This window comes from Berghia stephanieae, chromosome 13 (assembly GCF_034508935.2).
Source record: "Berghia stephanieae isolate SIO BIC M18660-M18661 chromosome 13, UCSD_Bste_1.3, whole genome shotgun sequence".
Classification (NCBI taxonomy): Eukaryota; Metazoa; Mollusca; class Gastropoda; order Nudibranchia; family Aeolidiidae; genus Berghia; species Berghia stephanieae.
Genome location: NC_088372.1, coordinates 41,485,428 through 41,500,370, shown reverse-complemented (window position 1 = coordinate 41,500,370; position 14,943 = coordinate 41,485,428). Strand labels below are relative to the sequence as shown.

The 14,943-nt window shown below is 36.9% G+C and overlaps 1 protein-coding gene across 2 annotated transcripts in view; it reads right to left on the bottom strand.

Moving 5' to 3' along the window:
- The window catches only part of LOC144958824 (dnaJ homolog subfamily C member 10-like), a 78,869-nt gene that overhangs the window by 29,880 nt on the left and 34,046 nt on the right, over positions 1 to 14,943 (bottom strand). For both annotated transcript variants that reach the window (XM_078891043.1, XM_078891042.1), the window contains exons 12-15: positions 14,318 to 14,432; positions 12,066 to 12,202; positions 3,404 to 3,523; positions 1,878 to 1,979 (exon numbers count right to left, since the gene is read on the bottom strand). In XM_078891043.1, the coding sequence (XP_078747169.1) occupies positions 1,878 to 1,979; positions 3,404 to 3,523; positions 12,066 to 12,202; positions 14,318 to 14,432 (474 nt within the window). The remainder of the gene's footprint in view (positions 1 to 1,877; positions 1,980 to 3,403; positions 3,524 to 12,065; positions 12,203 to 14,317; positions 14,433 to 14,943) is intronic.

Sequence of the window (14,943 nt, the reverse complement as noted above, 5' to 3'; positions counted from 1 at the left end):
ATAGGAAGGGTGAATTGGAGGGGGTGTCAGATGAATAGGAAGGGTGAATTGGAGGGGGTGTCAGATGAATAGGAAGGGTGAATTGGAGGGGGGTGTCAGATGAATAGGAAGGGTGAATTGGTGGGGGGGTGTCAGATGAATAGGAAGGGTGAATTGGTGGGGGGGGGGGGGGGGGGGGGGGGAGGGTATCAGATGAATAGGAAGGGTGAATTGGTGTGTGTGTGGGGGGGGGGGGGGGGGGTGTCAGATGAATAGGAAGGGTGAATTGGAGGGGGGTGTCAGATGAATAGGAAGGGTGAATATGACAATGTGCTCTGTGTGGATATGTGCTCTAGTGGAATGACACTCCCCTTTGAATCGAAAGGTCTTGGGTTCGAGTCCTGCTTTGAGCGAGGCATAGATGAATCCTTGGAAAAGGCTTTTTACTCACAATCTCTCACCATACCCAGGTGTAAAATGAGTACTTGATGGTTAACAGCATTGTCTGTGACAGAAAAAAACTTTAATATCGCCTAACAGGCGTCATGTCTCGTCTTAGATGTTAAACCCCTTGTAAAGCACTTCGAGCACGTTTAGTTGATATTGCTCTATATAAATGATCAACTTTCAAGTAGAATATTTGGAAAAAGAGAAAAAAAGTGTTTGAGAGCCCTTAGGCCTATGGAGCCAGAGTTTATCCCAGGTTCTATAGCATGAAATGAACAATAATAATTGCTTGTTATCCTTTGGATGGGGTTCCGGTAGCTCAGTTGGTAGAGTACTCACTTCACAAGCAAAGGGACCAAGCTCCATTCCAGGTGCAGTAGCCGAGTCTATTCGATGTGGTGGAAAGTACTTTGTGATAGACTAGCATCTTATCTAAAGGGTAGTAAGCAATTTCTATTGTCCATACATGGGGCTGATGGCTCTGAAGGACTACTTTAAAAATTGTTATTATATATTCCTTGGAAAGGAACTACCCAAAGTACTTTCTGCAATATCTAATAGACCCAGCTACCCAATCACTGCTGGGTGGACAGGAGGTCAGAAGAAAAAAAACAAACTTGACTGCACCCTGTCCATCCCTTTGTGTGTGAAGCAAGTGCTTTACCAACAAAGCTATCAAGTCCCCCTCTCCCTCCTCAGCTATACCAAAGCCAGACTTTATTTCTCTGATTGCTGTCTAAGTCACACTCTTCATCATCATCATCATCATCATCATCATCATCATCATCATCATCATCATCACAGACCTGCCATTTTACCGACACAAAAAATCAGGACGAAGGTCTAAAAAAATCAGGACGCTTGAAAATAAGGGACAAAACGTTACATGGTGTGCACGAAATTGAAATAAACCACAACACAGGTATCGATGTCTTCTATGAAACACTAACACCTACGAATTCATTCCCGTCTGCCCATACTATAAAAAGAAATACTTATGACTGGGCAACATTACCGATATCATTATATCGATACCGTACAATGGGGTGGGGATATGTTATACACATCCGGTTCATACGGTCATCTCATCATTTGATTACCGCTAAAAAAAAAATTCTACTAATTTTTTTCCGCCAATTTTTTTTTCTAACTAAAAAGATTCGGGTAAAAAGAAAAGTCGGGACGTGAGAGCGAAAAATCATGAAATCGGGACGTGAGAGCGAAAAATCATGAAATCGGGACGTGAGAGAGAAGAATCAGGAAATCGGGACAGCAGCATAAAATCGGGACGGTCCCGATTAAATCGGTACAAACGGCAGGTCTGACATCATCATTACCATTATCATTACATCATCTTCAGTTTCACCATCATTATCATCACCATCATTATCATCATCATCCACATCATCATCATCATCACTATTATCCATTGCTATCCCTACAAGACTAACCTCAATAAACTCCACGATGTGATGAGCACTGTGATGGCCGTGGTATTGATGGGGCGTGGACTGGTTGTAGAAGATGGTGGTTGGATACGACCTGATCTTGTACTGGGGAAGATGAAACAAACAAAACATGAGATTTTATATGGCACCAAATTCACTGACGATGCTCGGCTCTTTGTTATGGTTTCTACATTGGCAGAGAGAAGATTATTTCTCACTAAATTCTATGTTTAAATCATAACAACAATAGTAATAATAACAATAACAACAATAGTCATAATAACAATAATAATAATAATAATAATAATAATAATAATAATAATAATAATAATAATAATAATAATAATAATAACAATAACAATAATAATAATAATAATAATAATAATAATAATAATAATAATAATAATAATAACAATAATAATAACAACAACAACAACAACAACAACAACAACAACAATAACAATAATAATAATAATAATAATAATAATAATAATAATAATAATAATAATAATAATAATAATAATAATAATAATAACAATAATAATAATAATAATAACAACAATAATAATTTTATCTTTAAAAAAACGTATTTGATGAATTGGGCAACATATAGAGTTTGTACAAAAGTTACTATCATGTAAATAAAATATAACACAGATTTTCCGTTCACTTTTGTGTATAAAACAAACCTGAACCAGACAAATTGTGTTTGAATCGTAAAGAATGTGACGATTTTCCTAATGTCAGTCAAGAGTTGTTCAAATAAATACAATATATATAAAATAAAAAGAAATGAAATTCCCTTCATTCATCCCACAGGGGAGATTTGCCTTTAGGGTCGATTCGAATGGAAGACTGGAATAACCCAGGCATCAGCAGCAGTTCAACGCCGCTAAGATAAAGACGTGAAAAAGTGTGTATGAAAAAGTGCCAAACGAAACAAGAAGTGAAAATACCCAAAAATCAGCTTGGCATGACTCAAGTCTGGTTGGGGAGAACGGCTATCAAGATAGACGTAGAGTTTGAAACGACTTTTTAAAAAAATGTTGGATAGCTCATACGGTAGAGTCACACTCTCCCTGGCCAGGCGGAGTTGTCGTACCAGAAGGTTGCGGATTCGAGCCCCTATCATCGTCGCTATTCTCTATTGTCTTCTGGCACTTTCCTACTCATCTCATTTCTTGTTATTTTTGACTGATTTTTGGGATGTTATTTTTCTTGCTTTGTCTGCACGTGTTTCATACAAACTTTTTCAGATATTTATCTGGTACAAAACATGCTGAACTCTCATCCTTACCATAAAATTATATGTAAGCATCAATTTATTTAACCAAGACAGATACTGTAGATGTTTTGGGTTTCCCCTTTATCAACAAAACGCGATAAATTCATAATGTTTTGTTGATAAAGGGGAAACCCGAAACAAAGTATCTGTCTTCGTTTAATAAATTGAAGCTTACATTTCAATATTAATCGTTATTATTTCCTTCAAACTTCAAGCATCAATATTTTCATGATCTCGTCCTTACCATGTGACACAAGTTGGGGTGAACTGTACAGTCGACTGTGCCAAAATTGACCTTTGAACCTTCAAAATCTCTGGCTGCCTTCTTGAATTCAGGAAGCAGACGCATGCAAGGAGGACACCACTGGATAGAAATGGGATTGGAAAAACAACATTAGATATTCTATATCTATGGCATTGGTGTCAAAGTCAAGCAACAGTAAGCTTGATAAGTAAATGGATAGATAAAATTGCTTGCAAAATTTGTAGTTGTTTGTTTGCTTTTAAGGATTTTATGGCGCTTGCAACACATTTGGGTCATATCAGCGCCAGTAAAAAGAAAGAAATTTAGATAGTAAAAAGATTCTAGATGAACAATTAAAAGGACTTGTGGGAAAAAGTAAGGCAAAGGGGAATCGGTTCAAATAGGGAACAGATGTAGATTCCAAGAGCACACTATCAGTGTACTTAGTTTGAGATCACCTAAAAGTCTCACCCAGACACAAGCACAAGATCCCACTAAGAGGAATTCACTCAAAAGTTTACAAATCATATGTTTAAAAATGAAAAAGAACAGTACATAAAAGATAGATGGTTTACAATGAAAAAATAATATCATCTCCCAAAACTATAACTATACATTCGACTGTTTCCTTCCCAGCCAAGTTCTCTGGCAAGGGTCAGGACAATACTAAGTATCTCATTCCAAAACAAAGACAGAAAACAATTGGAAAACAGACATAGGGGGATCGATGACACAGCAAGTAACTCCATGCCCACCATGGGAATCAAGAAAGAGATACAAGTTTTAGTCAGCAATATCTCTATATCAGGAATTGAGTGCATAAAATGTGATCAAAAGAACCTTATACATTCATGAAAGTTACAGTTTGAAAACAATAAAAATAGATCCTCTTCAACATCTTTATCATCGTCGTCATACTAATAATAATAATAATAATAATAATAATAATAATATAATAATAATAATATAATAATAATAATAATAATAATAATAATAAAAATAATAATAATAATAATCATAATAATAATAATAATAATAATAATAATAATGAATTTATATAGTGTCTAGTTCCAATCCAAATTGCTCACTGGTGCTTTACATCAACACATCATATATCATACACAAATATAGAAATGACAAGAACTGATAGAAGTGATATCCACATTGATATGTTAAAATAATATATTATAATAAAATACATTCTAAGAGTCTAAATTATATGCCCTACAGTAGAGTTCAGTTTTTAACTGTTTTCTTAAAGTAAGTGGATTTTCACCACTTTTTGTTTCAATACTGATGGAGTTCCACCATCATCATCACTATTCTCAATGTCTTCACCACCACAATTACGATTACACACAATTCCACCATCATCACTATTCTCAATGTCTTCACCACCACCACAATCACGATTACACACAATTCCACCATCATCATCACTATTCTCAATGTCTTCATCACCACCACAATCACGATTACACACAATTCCACCATCATCATCACTATTCTCAATGTCTTCACCACCACCACAATTACGATTACACACAATTCCACCATCATCATCACTATTCTCAATGTCTTCATCACCACCACAATCACGATTACACACAATTCCACCATCATCATCACTATTCTCAATGTCTTCACCACCACCACAATTACGATTACACACAATTCCACCATCATCATCACTATTCTCAATGTCTTCATCACCACCACAATCACGATTACACAACAATTCCACCTCATCATCACTATTCTCAATGTCTTCATCACCCACAATCACGATTACACACAATTCCACCATCATCATCACTATTCTCAATGTCTTCACCACCACCACAATTACGATTACACACAATTCCACCATCATCATCACTATTCTCAATGTCTTCACACCACCACAATTACGATTACACACAATTCCACCATCATCATCACTATTCTCAATGTCTTCATCACCACCACAATCACGATTACACACAATTCCACCATCATCATCACTATTCTCAATGTCTTCACCACACCACAATTACGATTACACACAATTCCACCATCATCATCACTATTCTCAATGTCTTCATCACCACCACAATCACGATTACACACAATTCCACCATCATCATCACTATTCTCAATGTCTTCATCCACCACCACAATTACGATTACACACAATTCCACCATCATCATCACTATTCTCAATGTCTTCACACACCACAATCACGATTACACACAATTCCACCATCATCATCACTATTCTCAATGTCTTCACCACCACACAATTACGATTACACACAATTCCACCATCATCATCACTATTCTCAATGTCTTCATCACACCACAATCACGATTACACACAATTCCACCATCATCATCACTATTCTCAATGTCTTCACACCACACAATTACGATTACACACAATTCCACCATCATCATCACTATTCTCAATGTCTTCATCACCACCACAATCACGATTACACACAATTCCACATCATATCACTATTCTCAATGTCTTCACACCACCACAATCACGATTACACACAATTCCACCATCATCATCACTATTCTCAATGTCTTCACCACCACCACAATCACGATTACACACAATTCCACCATCATCATCACTATTCTCAATGTCTTCACACCACCACAATTACGATTACACACAATTCACCATCATCATCACTATTCTCAATGTCTTCACCACCACCACAATTACGATTACACACAATTCCACCATCATCATCACTATTCTCAATGTCTTCATCACCACACAATCACGATTACACACAATTCCACCATCATCATCACTATTCTCAATGTCTTCACCCACCACAATCACGATTACACACAATTCCACCATCATCATCACTATTCTTAATGTCTTCATCACCTACACAATCACGATTACACACAATTCCACCATCATCATCACTATTCTCATGTCTTCACCACCACCACAATCACGATTACACACAATTCCACCATCATCATCACTATTTCAATGTCTTCATCACCACCACAATCACAATTACACACAATTCCACCATCATCATCACTATTCTCAATGTCTTCACACCACCACAATCACGATTACACACAATTCCACCATCATCATCACTATTCTCAATGTCTTCACCACCACAATCACGATTACACACAATTCCACCATCATCATCACTATTCTCAATGTCTTCATCACCACCACAATCACAATTACACACAATTCCACCATCATCATCACTATTCTCAATGTCATCACCACCACCACAATCACGATTACACACAATTCCACCATCATCATCACTATTCTCAATGTCTTCACCACCACCACAATCACGATTACACACAATTCACCATCATCATCACTATTCTCAATGTCTTCACCACCACCACAATCACGATTACACACAATTCCACCATCATCATCACTATTCTCATGTCTTCATCACCACCACATCACGATTACACACAATTCCACCATCATCATCACTATTCTCAATGTCATCACCACCACCACAATCACGATTACACACAATTCCACCATCATCATCACTATTCTCAATGTCTTCACCACCACCACAATCACGATTACACACAATTCCACCATCATCATCACTATTCTCAATGTCTTCATCACCACCACAATCACGATTACACACAATTCCACCATCATCATCACTATTCTCAATGTCTTCATCACCACCACAATCACGATTACACACAATTCCACCATCACATCACTATTCTCAATGTCTTCACCACCACACAATCACGATTACACACAATTCCACCATCATCATCACTATTCTCAATGTCTTCATCACAACCACAATCACGATTACACACAATTCCACCATCATCATCACTATTCTCAATGTCTTCATCACCACCACAATCACGATTACACACAATTCCACCATCATCATCACTATTCTCAATGTCTTCATCACCACCACAATCACGATTACACACAATTCCACCATCATCATCACTATTCTCAATGTCTTCATCACCACCACAATCACGATTACACACAATTCCACCATCATCATCACTATTCTCAATGTCTTCATCACCACAATCACGATTACACACAATTCCACCATCATCATCACTATTCTCAATGTCTTCATCACCACCACAATCACGATTACACACAATTCCACCATCATCATCACTATTCTCATGTCTTCATCACCACCACAATCACGATTACACACAATTCCACCATCATCATCACTATTCTCAATGTCTTCATCACCACCACAATCACGATTACACACACTTCCACCATCATCATCACTATTCTCAATGTCTTCACCACCACAATCACGATTAAACACAATTCCACCATTATCATCACTATTCTCAATGTCTTCTTCACCACCACAATCACGATTACACACAATTCCACCATCATCATCACTATTCTCAATGTCTTCATCACCACCACAATCACGATTACACACAATTCCACCATCATCATCACTATTCTCAAGGTCTTCACCACCACCACAATCACGATTACACACAATTCCACCATCATCATCACTATTCTCAATGTCTTCACCACCACCACAATCACGATTACACACAATTCCACCATCACCATCATCACTATTCTCAATGTCTTCATCACCACCACAATCCCGATTACACACAATTCCACCATCATCATCACTATTCTCAATGTCTTCATCACCACCACAATCACGATTACACACAATTCCACCATCATCATCACTATTCTCAATGTCTTCATCACCACCACAATCACGATTACACACAATTCCACCATTATCATCACTATTCTCAATGTCTTCATCACCACAATCACGATTACACACAATTCCACCATCATCATCACTATTCTCAATGTCTTCACCACCACCACAATCACGATTACACACAATTCCACCATCATCACTATTCTCAATGTCTTCACCACCACCACAATCACGATTACACACAATTCCACCATCATCATCACTATTCTCAATGTCTTCATCACCACCACAATCACGATTACACACAATTCCACCATCATCATCACTATTCTCATGTCTTCATCACCACCACAATCACGATTACACACAATTCCACCATCATCATCACTTATCTCAATGTCTTCATCACCACCACAATCACGATTACACACAATTCCACCATCATCATCACTATTCTCAATGTCTTCACCACCACCACAATCACGATTACACACAATTCCACCATCATCATCACTATTCTCAATGTCTTCATCACCACCACAATCACGATTACACACAATTCCACCATCATCATCACTATTCTTAGACCTGCATCTGAGTCCTGACCAAATTGTCTGAACTTTTTCACACATATCGCCTTACCGGATCTTTTATTTTGTAACTCAGTACTTAGTCATATGCATTTCTCTTTTTGATTGTCCTACCGAATATATTTATTTTAAAATGTTAAAAAGTACCAAATTATAGGGAGAAGGGACAACATGGAGGTAGAGTGGTAGTTTGATATTTTTTCAAAAATAAAAATTAATAATTATTTTTTTTTACATAGACAGATAGGCCTTTAAAAACCATTTAATAAGATACCTTACTTTTGGATCTAGGATAAACGGTTCCAAAGTTATGATGATTTTACTACTCTAAATATACTCTTACAAAAAGCTCAAAATTGATTGAGAATTCCCCCCGCCTCTCGATAAGGTGACTACTGATTAAAACGGGGTTTTAGCATAGAAAAAAGAGGGTTGGTCACTTGTGGTCAACATTAAACATACTGCACTGTCTTCAATCTTTATGAAATTTGATATAGACATAGACAAATGAATTATCTAGATGCCTTCTCTTTTATTTTTTTGCTATCTCAATCTCAATTTTGAAAAAGATTTCAAAAGTTTTAAAATGACGTTATTTTTATAAAATTATAATTTTTGATACAATATGTCAACATTGATTTCTATCACATCAAAAGAAATCTTGATCTCTGCCCTTTAAAATGATACCAGAGCCGTTCATTTACTGTGAAAAATAATGCAACAGTGGTTATGTGAAATTGTGTTATTCAAATTTTAACCCAAAGTTGCGCTTCACTTGTCCAATGGCTAATCGGCACCTGTCTACCTACAGACTGGAATCAGTTTCAGTTAGGGCTAGGGTTGAGTGAGTTAAGAAATCTTGTGAAGCTTGGAGAGAGGATGAGTCTCTGTCTCAGCAGTGAAAACAGCCGCAACGACTGAGTTGTTTTTTTCTTTTTTTTTTCTCTTGTGTTACTCATTTTGTTGACTTTGAGAATGCCTCTTTATGACATGAATGATTTTCCTTTGCCACCATAATCGGACCCCCCACAGTAGTTTTTAACCTGGAATAATTGATCTTATCTCTAAAGAGCAATAACCATCCCAATCATTAGACTTTAATCCACTGGCAAAAAAAAAAAAAAAAAATGCAGCACCCGGCTGTGCTGGCTTTCTCACGTACTCCGAAAGAAAATCATCGGTGCAGTCTTTCTCTTCCAGATCCCATTTGAATAGATTTCGAACACCATTCTCAACTGACTTCAGATCCGACGAACGGTCAAAGAATTGTTCAGGCATGATAACAAAAAAATAATGTAAAATATACGACAAATCCAGAAAGTTGATTGATAGAGCGAATAAAATTGAAATGTAGCAATGTTCAATTGAACAAACAAAAGTTACATGAATGGAATACCTAAAGTATGAAAACAAAAGTTAACGAACTGTGCAAGCTCGTTTTAATATCGACACACTTCTCGTTTTTCAGACAATGAAGAGTTGCAGTCAAATCGGAGACTAGCGAAGTTTCCCAATAATTGATGAACGAGCGTAACGAGGGCTTGAGAGTGCCGACAAAATTGTCGGCAATCCGACGCCCATTCGTCGGCACTTGACTGCTCGCTGCTGGTCGAGTTGGGGATCGCCGACACTCCGACAATTGACGTCACTTGCAATCAGATTACTTTTGCAATAAAAAAAATAAGTGATCTGGGAGATCGCAACGACCGTGATTGTCGGAAAACCGACAATTGTCGGCACACATGCAGGTCTATATTCTCAATGTCTTCATCACCACCACAATCACGATTACACACAATTCCACCATCATCATCACTATTCTCAATGTCTTCACCACCACCACAATCACGATTACACACAATGCCACCATCATCATCACAATTCTCAATGTCTTCACCACCACCACAATTACGATTACACACAATTCCACCATCATCATCACTATTCTCAATGTCTTCATCACCACCACAATCACGATTACACACAATTCCACCATCATCATCACTATTCTCAATGTCTTCACCACCACCACAATCACGATTACCCACAATTCCACCATCATCATCACAATTCTCAATGTCTTCATCACCACCACAATCACGATTACACACAATTCCACCATCATCATCACTATTCTCAATGTCTTCATCACCACCACAATCACGATTACACACAATTCCACCATCATCATCACTATTCTCAATGTCTTCATCACCACCACAATCACGATTACACACAATTCCACCATCATCATCACTATTCTCAATGTCTTCACCACCACCACAATCACGATTACACACAATTCCACCATCATCATCACAATTCTCAATGTCTTCATCACCACCACAATCACGATTACACACAATTCCACCATCATCATCACTATTCTCAATGTCTTCATCACCACCACAATCACGATTACACACAATTCCACCATCATCATCACTATTCTCAATGTCTTCACCACCACCACAATCACGATTACACACAATTCCACCATCATCATCACAATTCTCAATGTCTTCATCACCACCACAATCACGATTACACACAGTTCCACCATCATCATCACTATTCTCAATGTCTTCACCACCACCACAATCACGATTACACACAATTCCACCATCATCATCACTATTCTCAATGTCTTCATCACCACCACAATCACGATTACACACAATTCCACCATCATCATCACTATTCTCAATGTCTTCATCACCACCACAATCACGATTACACACAATTCCACCATCATCATCACTATTCTCAATGTCTTCATCACCACCACAATCACGATTACACACAATTCCACCATCATCATCACTATTCTCAATGTCTTCATCACCACCACAATCACGATTACACACAATTCCATCATCATCATCACTATTCTCAATGTCTTCACCACCACCACAATCACGATTACACACAATTCCACCATCATCATCACTATTCTCAATGTCTTCACCACCACCACAATCACGATTACACACAATTCCACCATCATCATCACTATTCTCAATGTCTTCATCACCACCACAATCACGATTACACACAATTCCACCATCATCATCACTATTCTCAATGTCTTCACCACCACCACAATCACGATTACACACAATTCCACCATCATCATCACTATTCTCAATGTCTTCACCACCACCACAATCACGATTACACACAATTCCACCATCATCATCACTAGTCTCAATGTCTTCATCACCACCACAATCACGATTACACACAATTCCACCATCATCATCACTATTCTCAATGTCTTCACCACCACCACAATCACGATTACACACAATTCCAGCACATCTCAATGAAGCAACAACTCACAGGAGCAAAGAAATCCACAAACCAGAGGTCATTACTCAGCACGACCCTGTCAGGGAAGTCAGCAGGGGTCAAGGTCTCAATAGGAATATCAGCACTGTCGTGTACAAAGGCTGCTATGTCAGACGCACCGCTGCGGCCTGAGGAGGGAAAAAATATTCAACTCTGATAGTTTTGTTAGTGCAATCACTTTGATATTAAACACAATTTTTAACCTCGATTCAACCTATCGGTGATTATGATGATGATGATGATGATGATGATGATGGTTATGATGATGACGATGATGATAATATATAATAATGAATGGTATTTGTCAGTCGTTTAACTGGTCTTTTCTAAAATTGTCTGAAAATTTATTTTAACCATCGGTGACCTCAGCGGAAATTGATAATAGTGTGACATGTCAAACATCCTGTTAGATGTATCAATCTAATCTGATTTTAAAAGAATTGTTGTTAGTACTCACAAATCAAGTAGCCTGTCTGAGCATAAAGGGAGGAGATAGTACTTGTCATACTTCTGATTTGTTTAGTGATCAAAACTTACAGTAAGAGTGTTTTTAGATTGAAGCCAATAATTTATCAAAATAAGCAGTGCCTCAGTATTGAGGTACTTAGTTTAATCTTCTCCTTACCATCTACAGCAAAATCGTCATATTTGTTACGACACAATATACAGTTTTCTTATTCAGATTTATTTTGTACATTACAAAATTTGAAGAATGATCTTTGTTTAATTAATAAGAACATAAACTTTTGTAGAGAGCTTGTTTGAGTTTTAAAAATCAATTTTTCTGCTGGGTAAGCCACGCCTGCCATTTTGGGAAAATACTGAAATTGATCGGTAAGGAGAGGGTTAACTGAAGCATGAAAAGAAGAAAATAAAATCCCCAGTCTTTACTCATGGTGGGGGGTGGGGAAGGGGTAGATTTCCCCTGTCAAAATATTCCTGAACAAATGTAGAAGGTGAGATTAGCTATATTAATTTCATTACAGAGAAAATTGCCCAAATTAGACTGTACCCTTTCTAGCAAACATAAAAAGAATGTAACCATTCTGCATTCCTTTCGCTCTTTTAAATGAATGATGCTGGCAAGGACTGGTTTCCCTAATTTCCATTCCTTTTGGAGTTGGAGACACGCAAGTCCCTTCTTTGTATCGTAATTCAAATCTGGCTTTGTAGAATAGACAGTAATAAAACCTAGAACTACTGGTAAGTACCTGTAACTAACCCTAGTACAAATAAAAACAAACAACCCTAGAATCTTTATTACGACCTAACTATAACTATCTAGAACCCAAATAGAAAAGAAAATCCTCTGATCTCGAGCAACCACATAGAAATAGAAAAACAAAAAAACAACAACAATCCCAGGACAACTGATCTGCACTACCTTTCAATGTACTTCAACAACAACAATGGTGGCAGAGAACCAAAATAATGGTGATTTTAGAACATTTTAAACTTTTACCAATCAAGCAAGGTTTGTTCTACCCATTATATTTTTATCGTACAATAACACAATCTCGCAAGTCCATAGTGTTATTGGGCACCATAAAAATAACTGGTTTAATAAATACAAAGAAATGAAAGAATGGTAAATTCATCAAAGGACACACACAACCATTTTTCCCTGGACAATTCGGGGTCACACGAAAGTCTAATACAAAAAAATAAAAATATTAGAATACGAACATTTATATAGCACAACATTGACTAAGTGTGCTCAAAGCACTTAATGCATTGTTCCAAGCCAAAAGTCAAACATATAACGTAAGATGAACATTCTTCAGAGCATTTATGGTAATTTTCTCATATTTTCCCCCAAAAAATCATATTTTCAACATCTGCAATTCCCGTGACAATCATCTGTCTGGTTACTCAGATTTTTTTTTCTCACCTAAGTGAAAGACGATATTTAAGAAATTTGAACTCTTCTACTTTTATTCTTTTTTTTTTCCATTCTTGTTACAAACTCTGACTTTTTGCATTTATCATATTTTAGTCAACATTCCATATTATCGTGATTTGGACTTCAAATCGTATTAAAATATGAGAAATCATACTGGTTGGCAAGCCTGCTGATTATGGTGAGAGAAAGTGAATGAAGAATATTTTCTAAGGACCCAACTCTGCTACAACAGAAGGACTCGAATCAGTGAGCTACAGGACTGAAGGCAAGTGTTCTACCACAAGACCACAAAGTTGCACAATCAAAAAATAAAAAAAAACCCAAAAAGAGTGAAAGTTACCTCCATAGTAGAGTTCCATTCCTCCCGTCTGCTTCAGGATAGCAAAAGATGGGAATTTAAAGATGTGTAAGTTTTGACACGTGTCGGCCATCTGGGAACAGTCAACTCTTCCAACCTGTCAGTCAAAGGAGAACATTTTTTAAAATATAAACAAATGAAAATAAAAATAAAATAAAATAAAAACAATGAAACTTTGTAGAAAAAAACAAAAACAAAAAAAATATTTTAAATGAAAAATAAAAAACAAAAAAAAAAACCCAAACCCAAACATAAACCTCAACAATAAAGATTAAAATATTGGATTAGAGAATTAAAAATAGCAAACTCCCATTTTGTTAATAACAGGAGGATGAACTATAAACTTTTATTTTCAGACAGACGGATGGAGGAGAAAACTAACTTATCTATACCCAAATGTCTCTTCAGATTTGTCTTTTGTAACAGCCCGCTTCAGAAACAAAATGACTTAAAGTGATGAGGAGCAAATGGAAGCTGTGGACAGAAAAAAGTAACAAACAAGAAATGAATAAAACAGCTTTGAAAAAGAACAATGTACCAAACACCAAACGTTTCGGGCTCAAACTCCTTCTTCAGCCAATAACAAAAACAATAAAAAATATGAATAC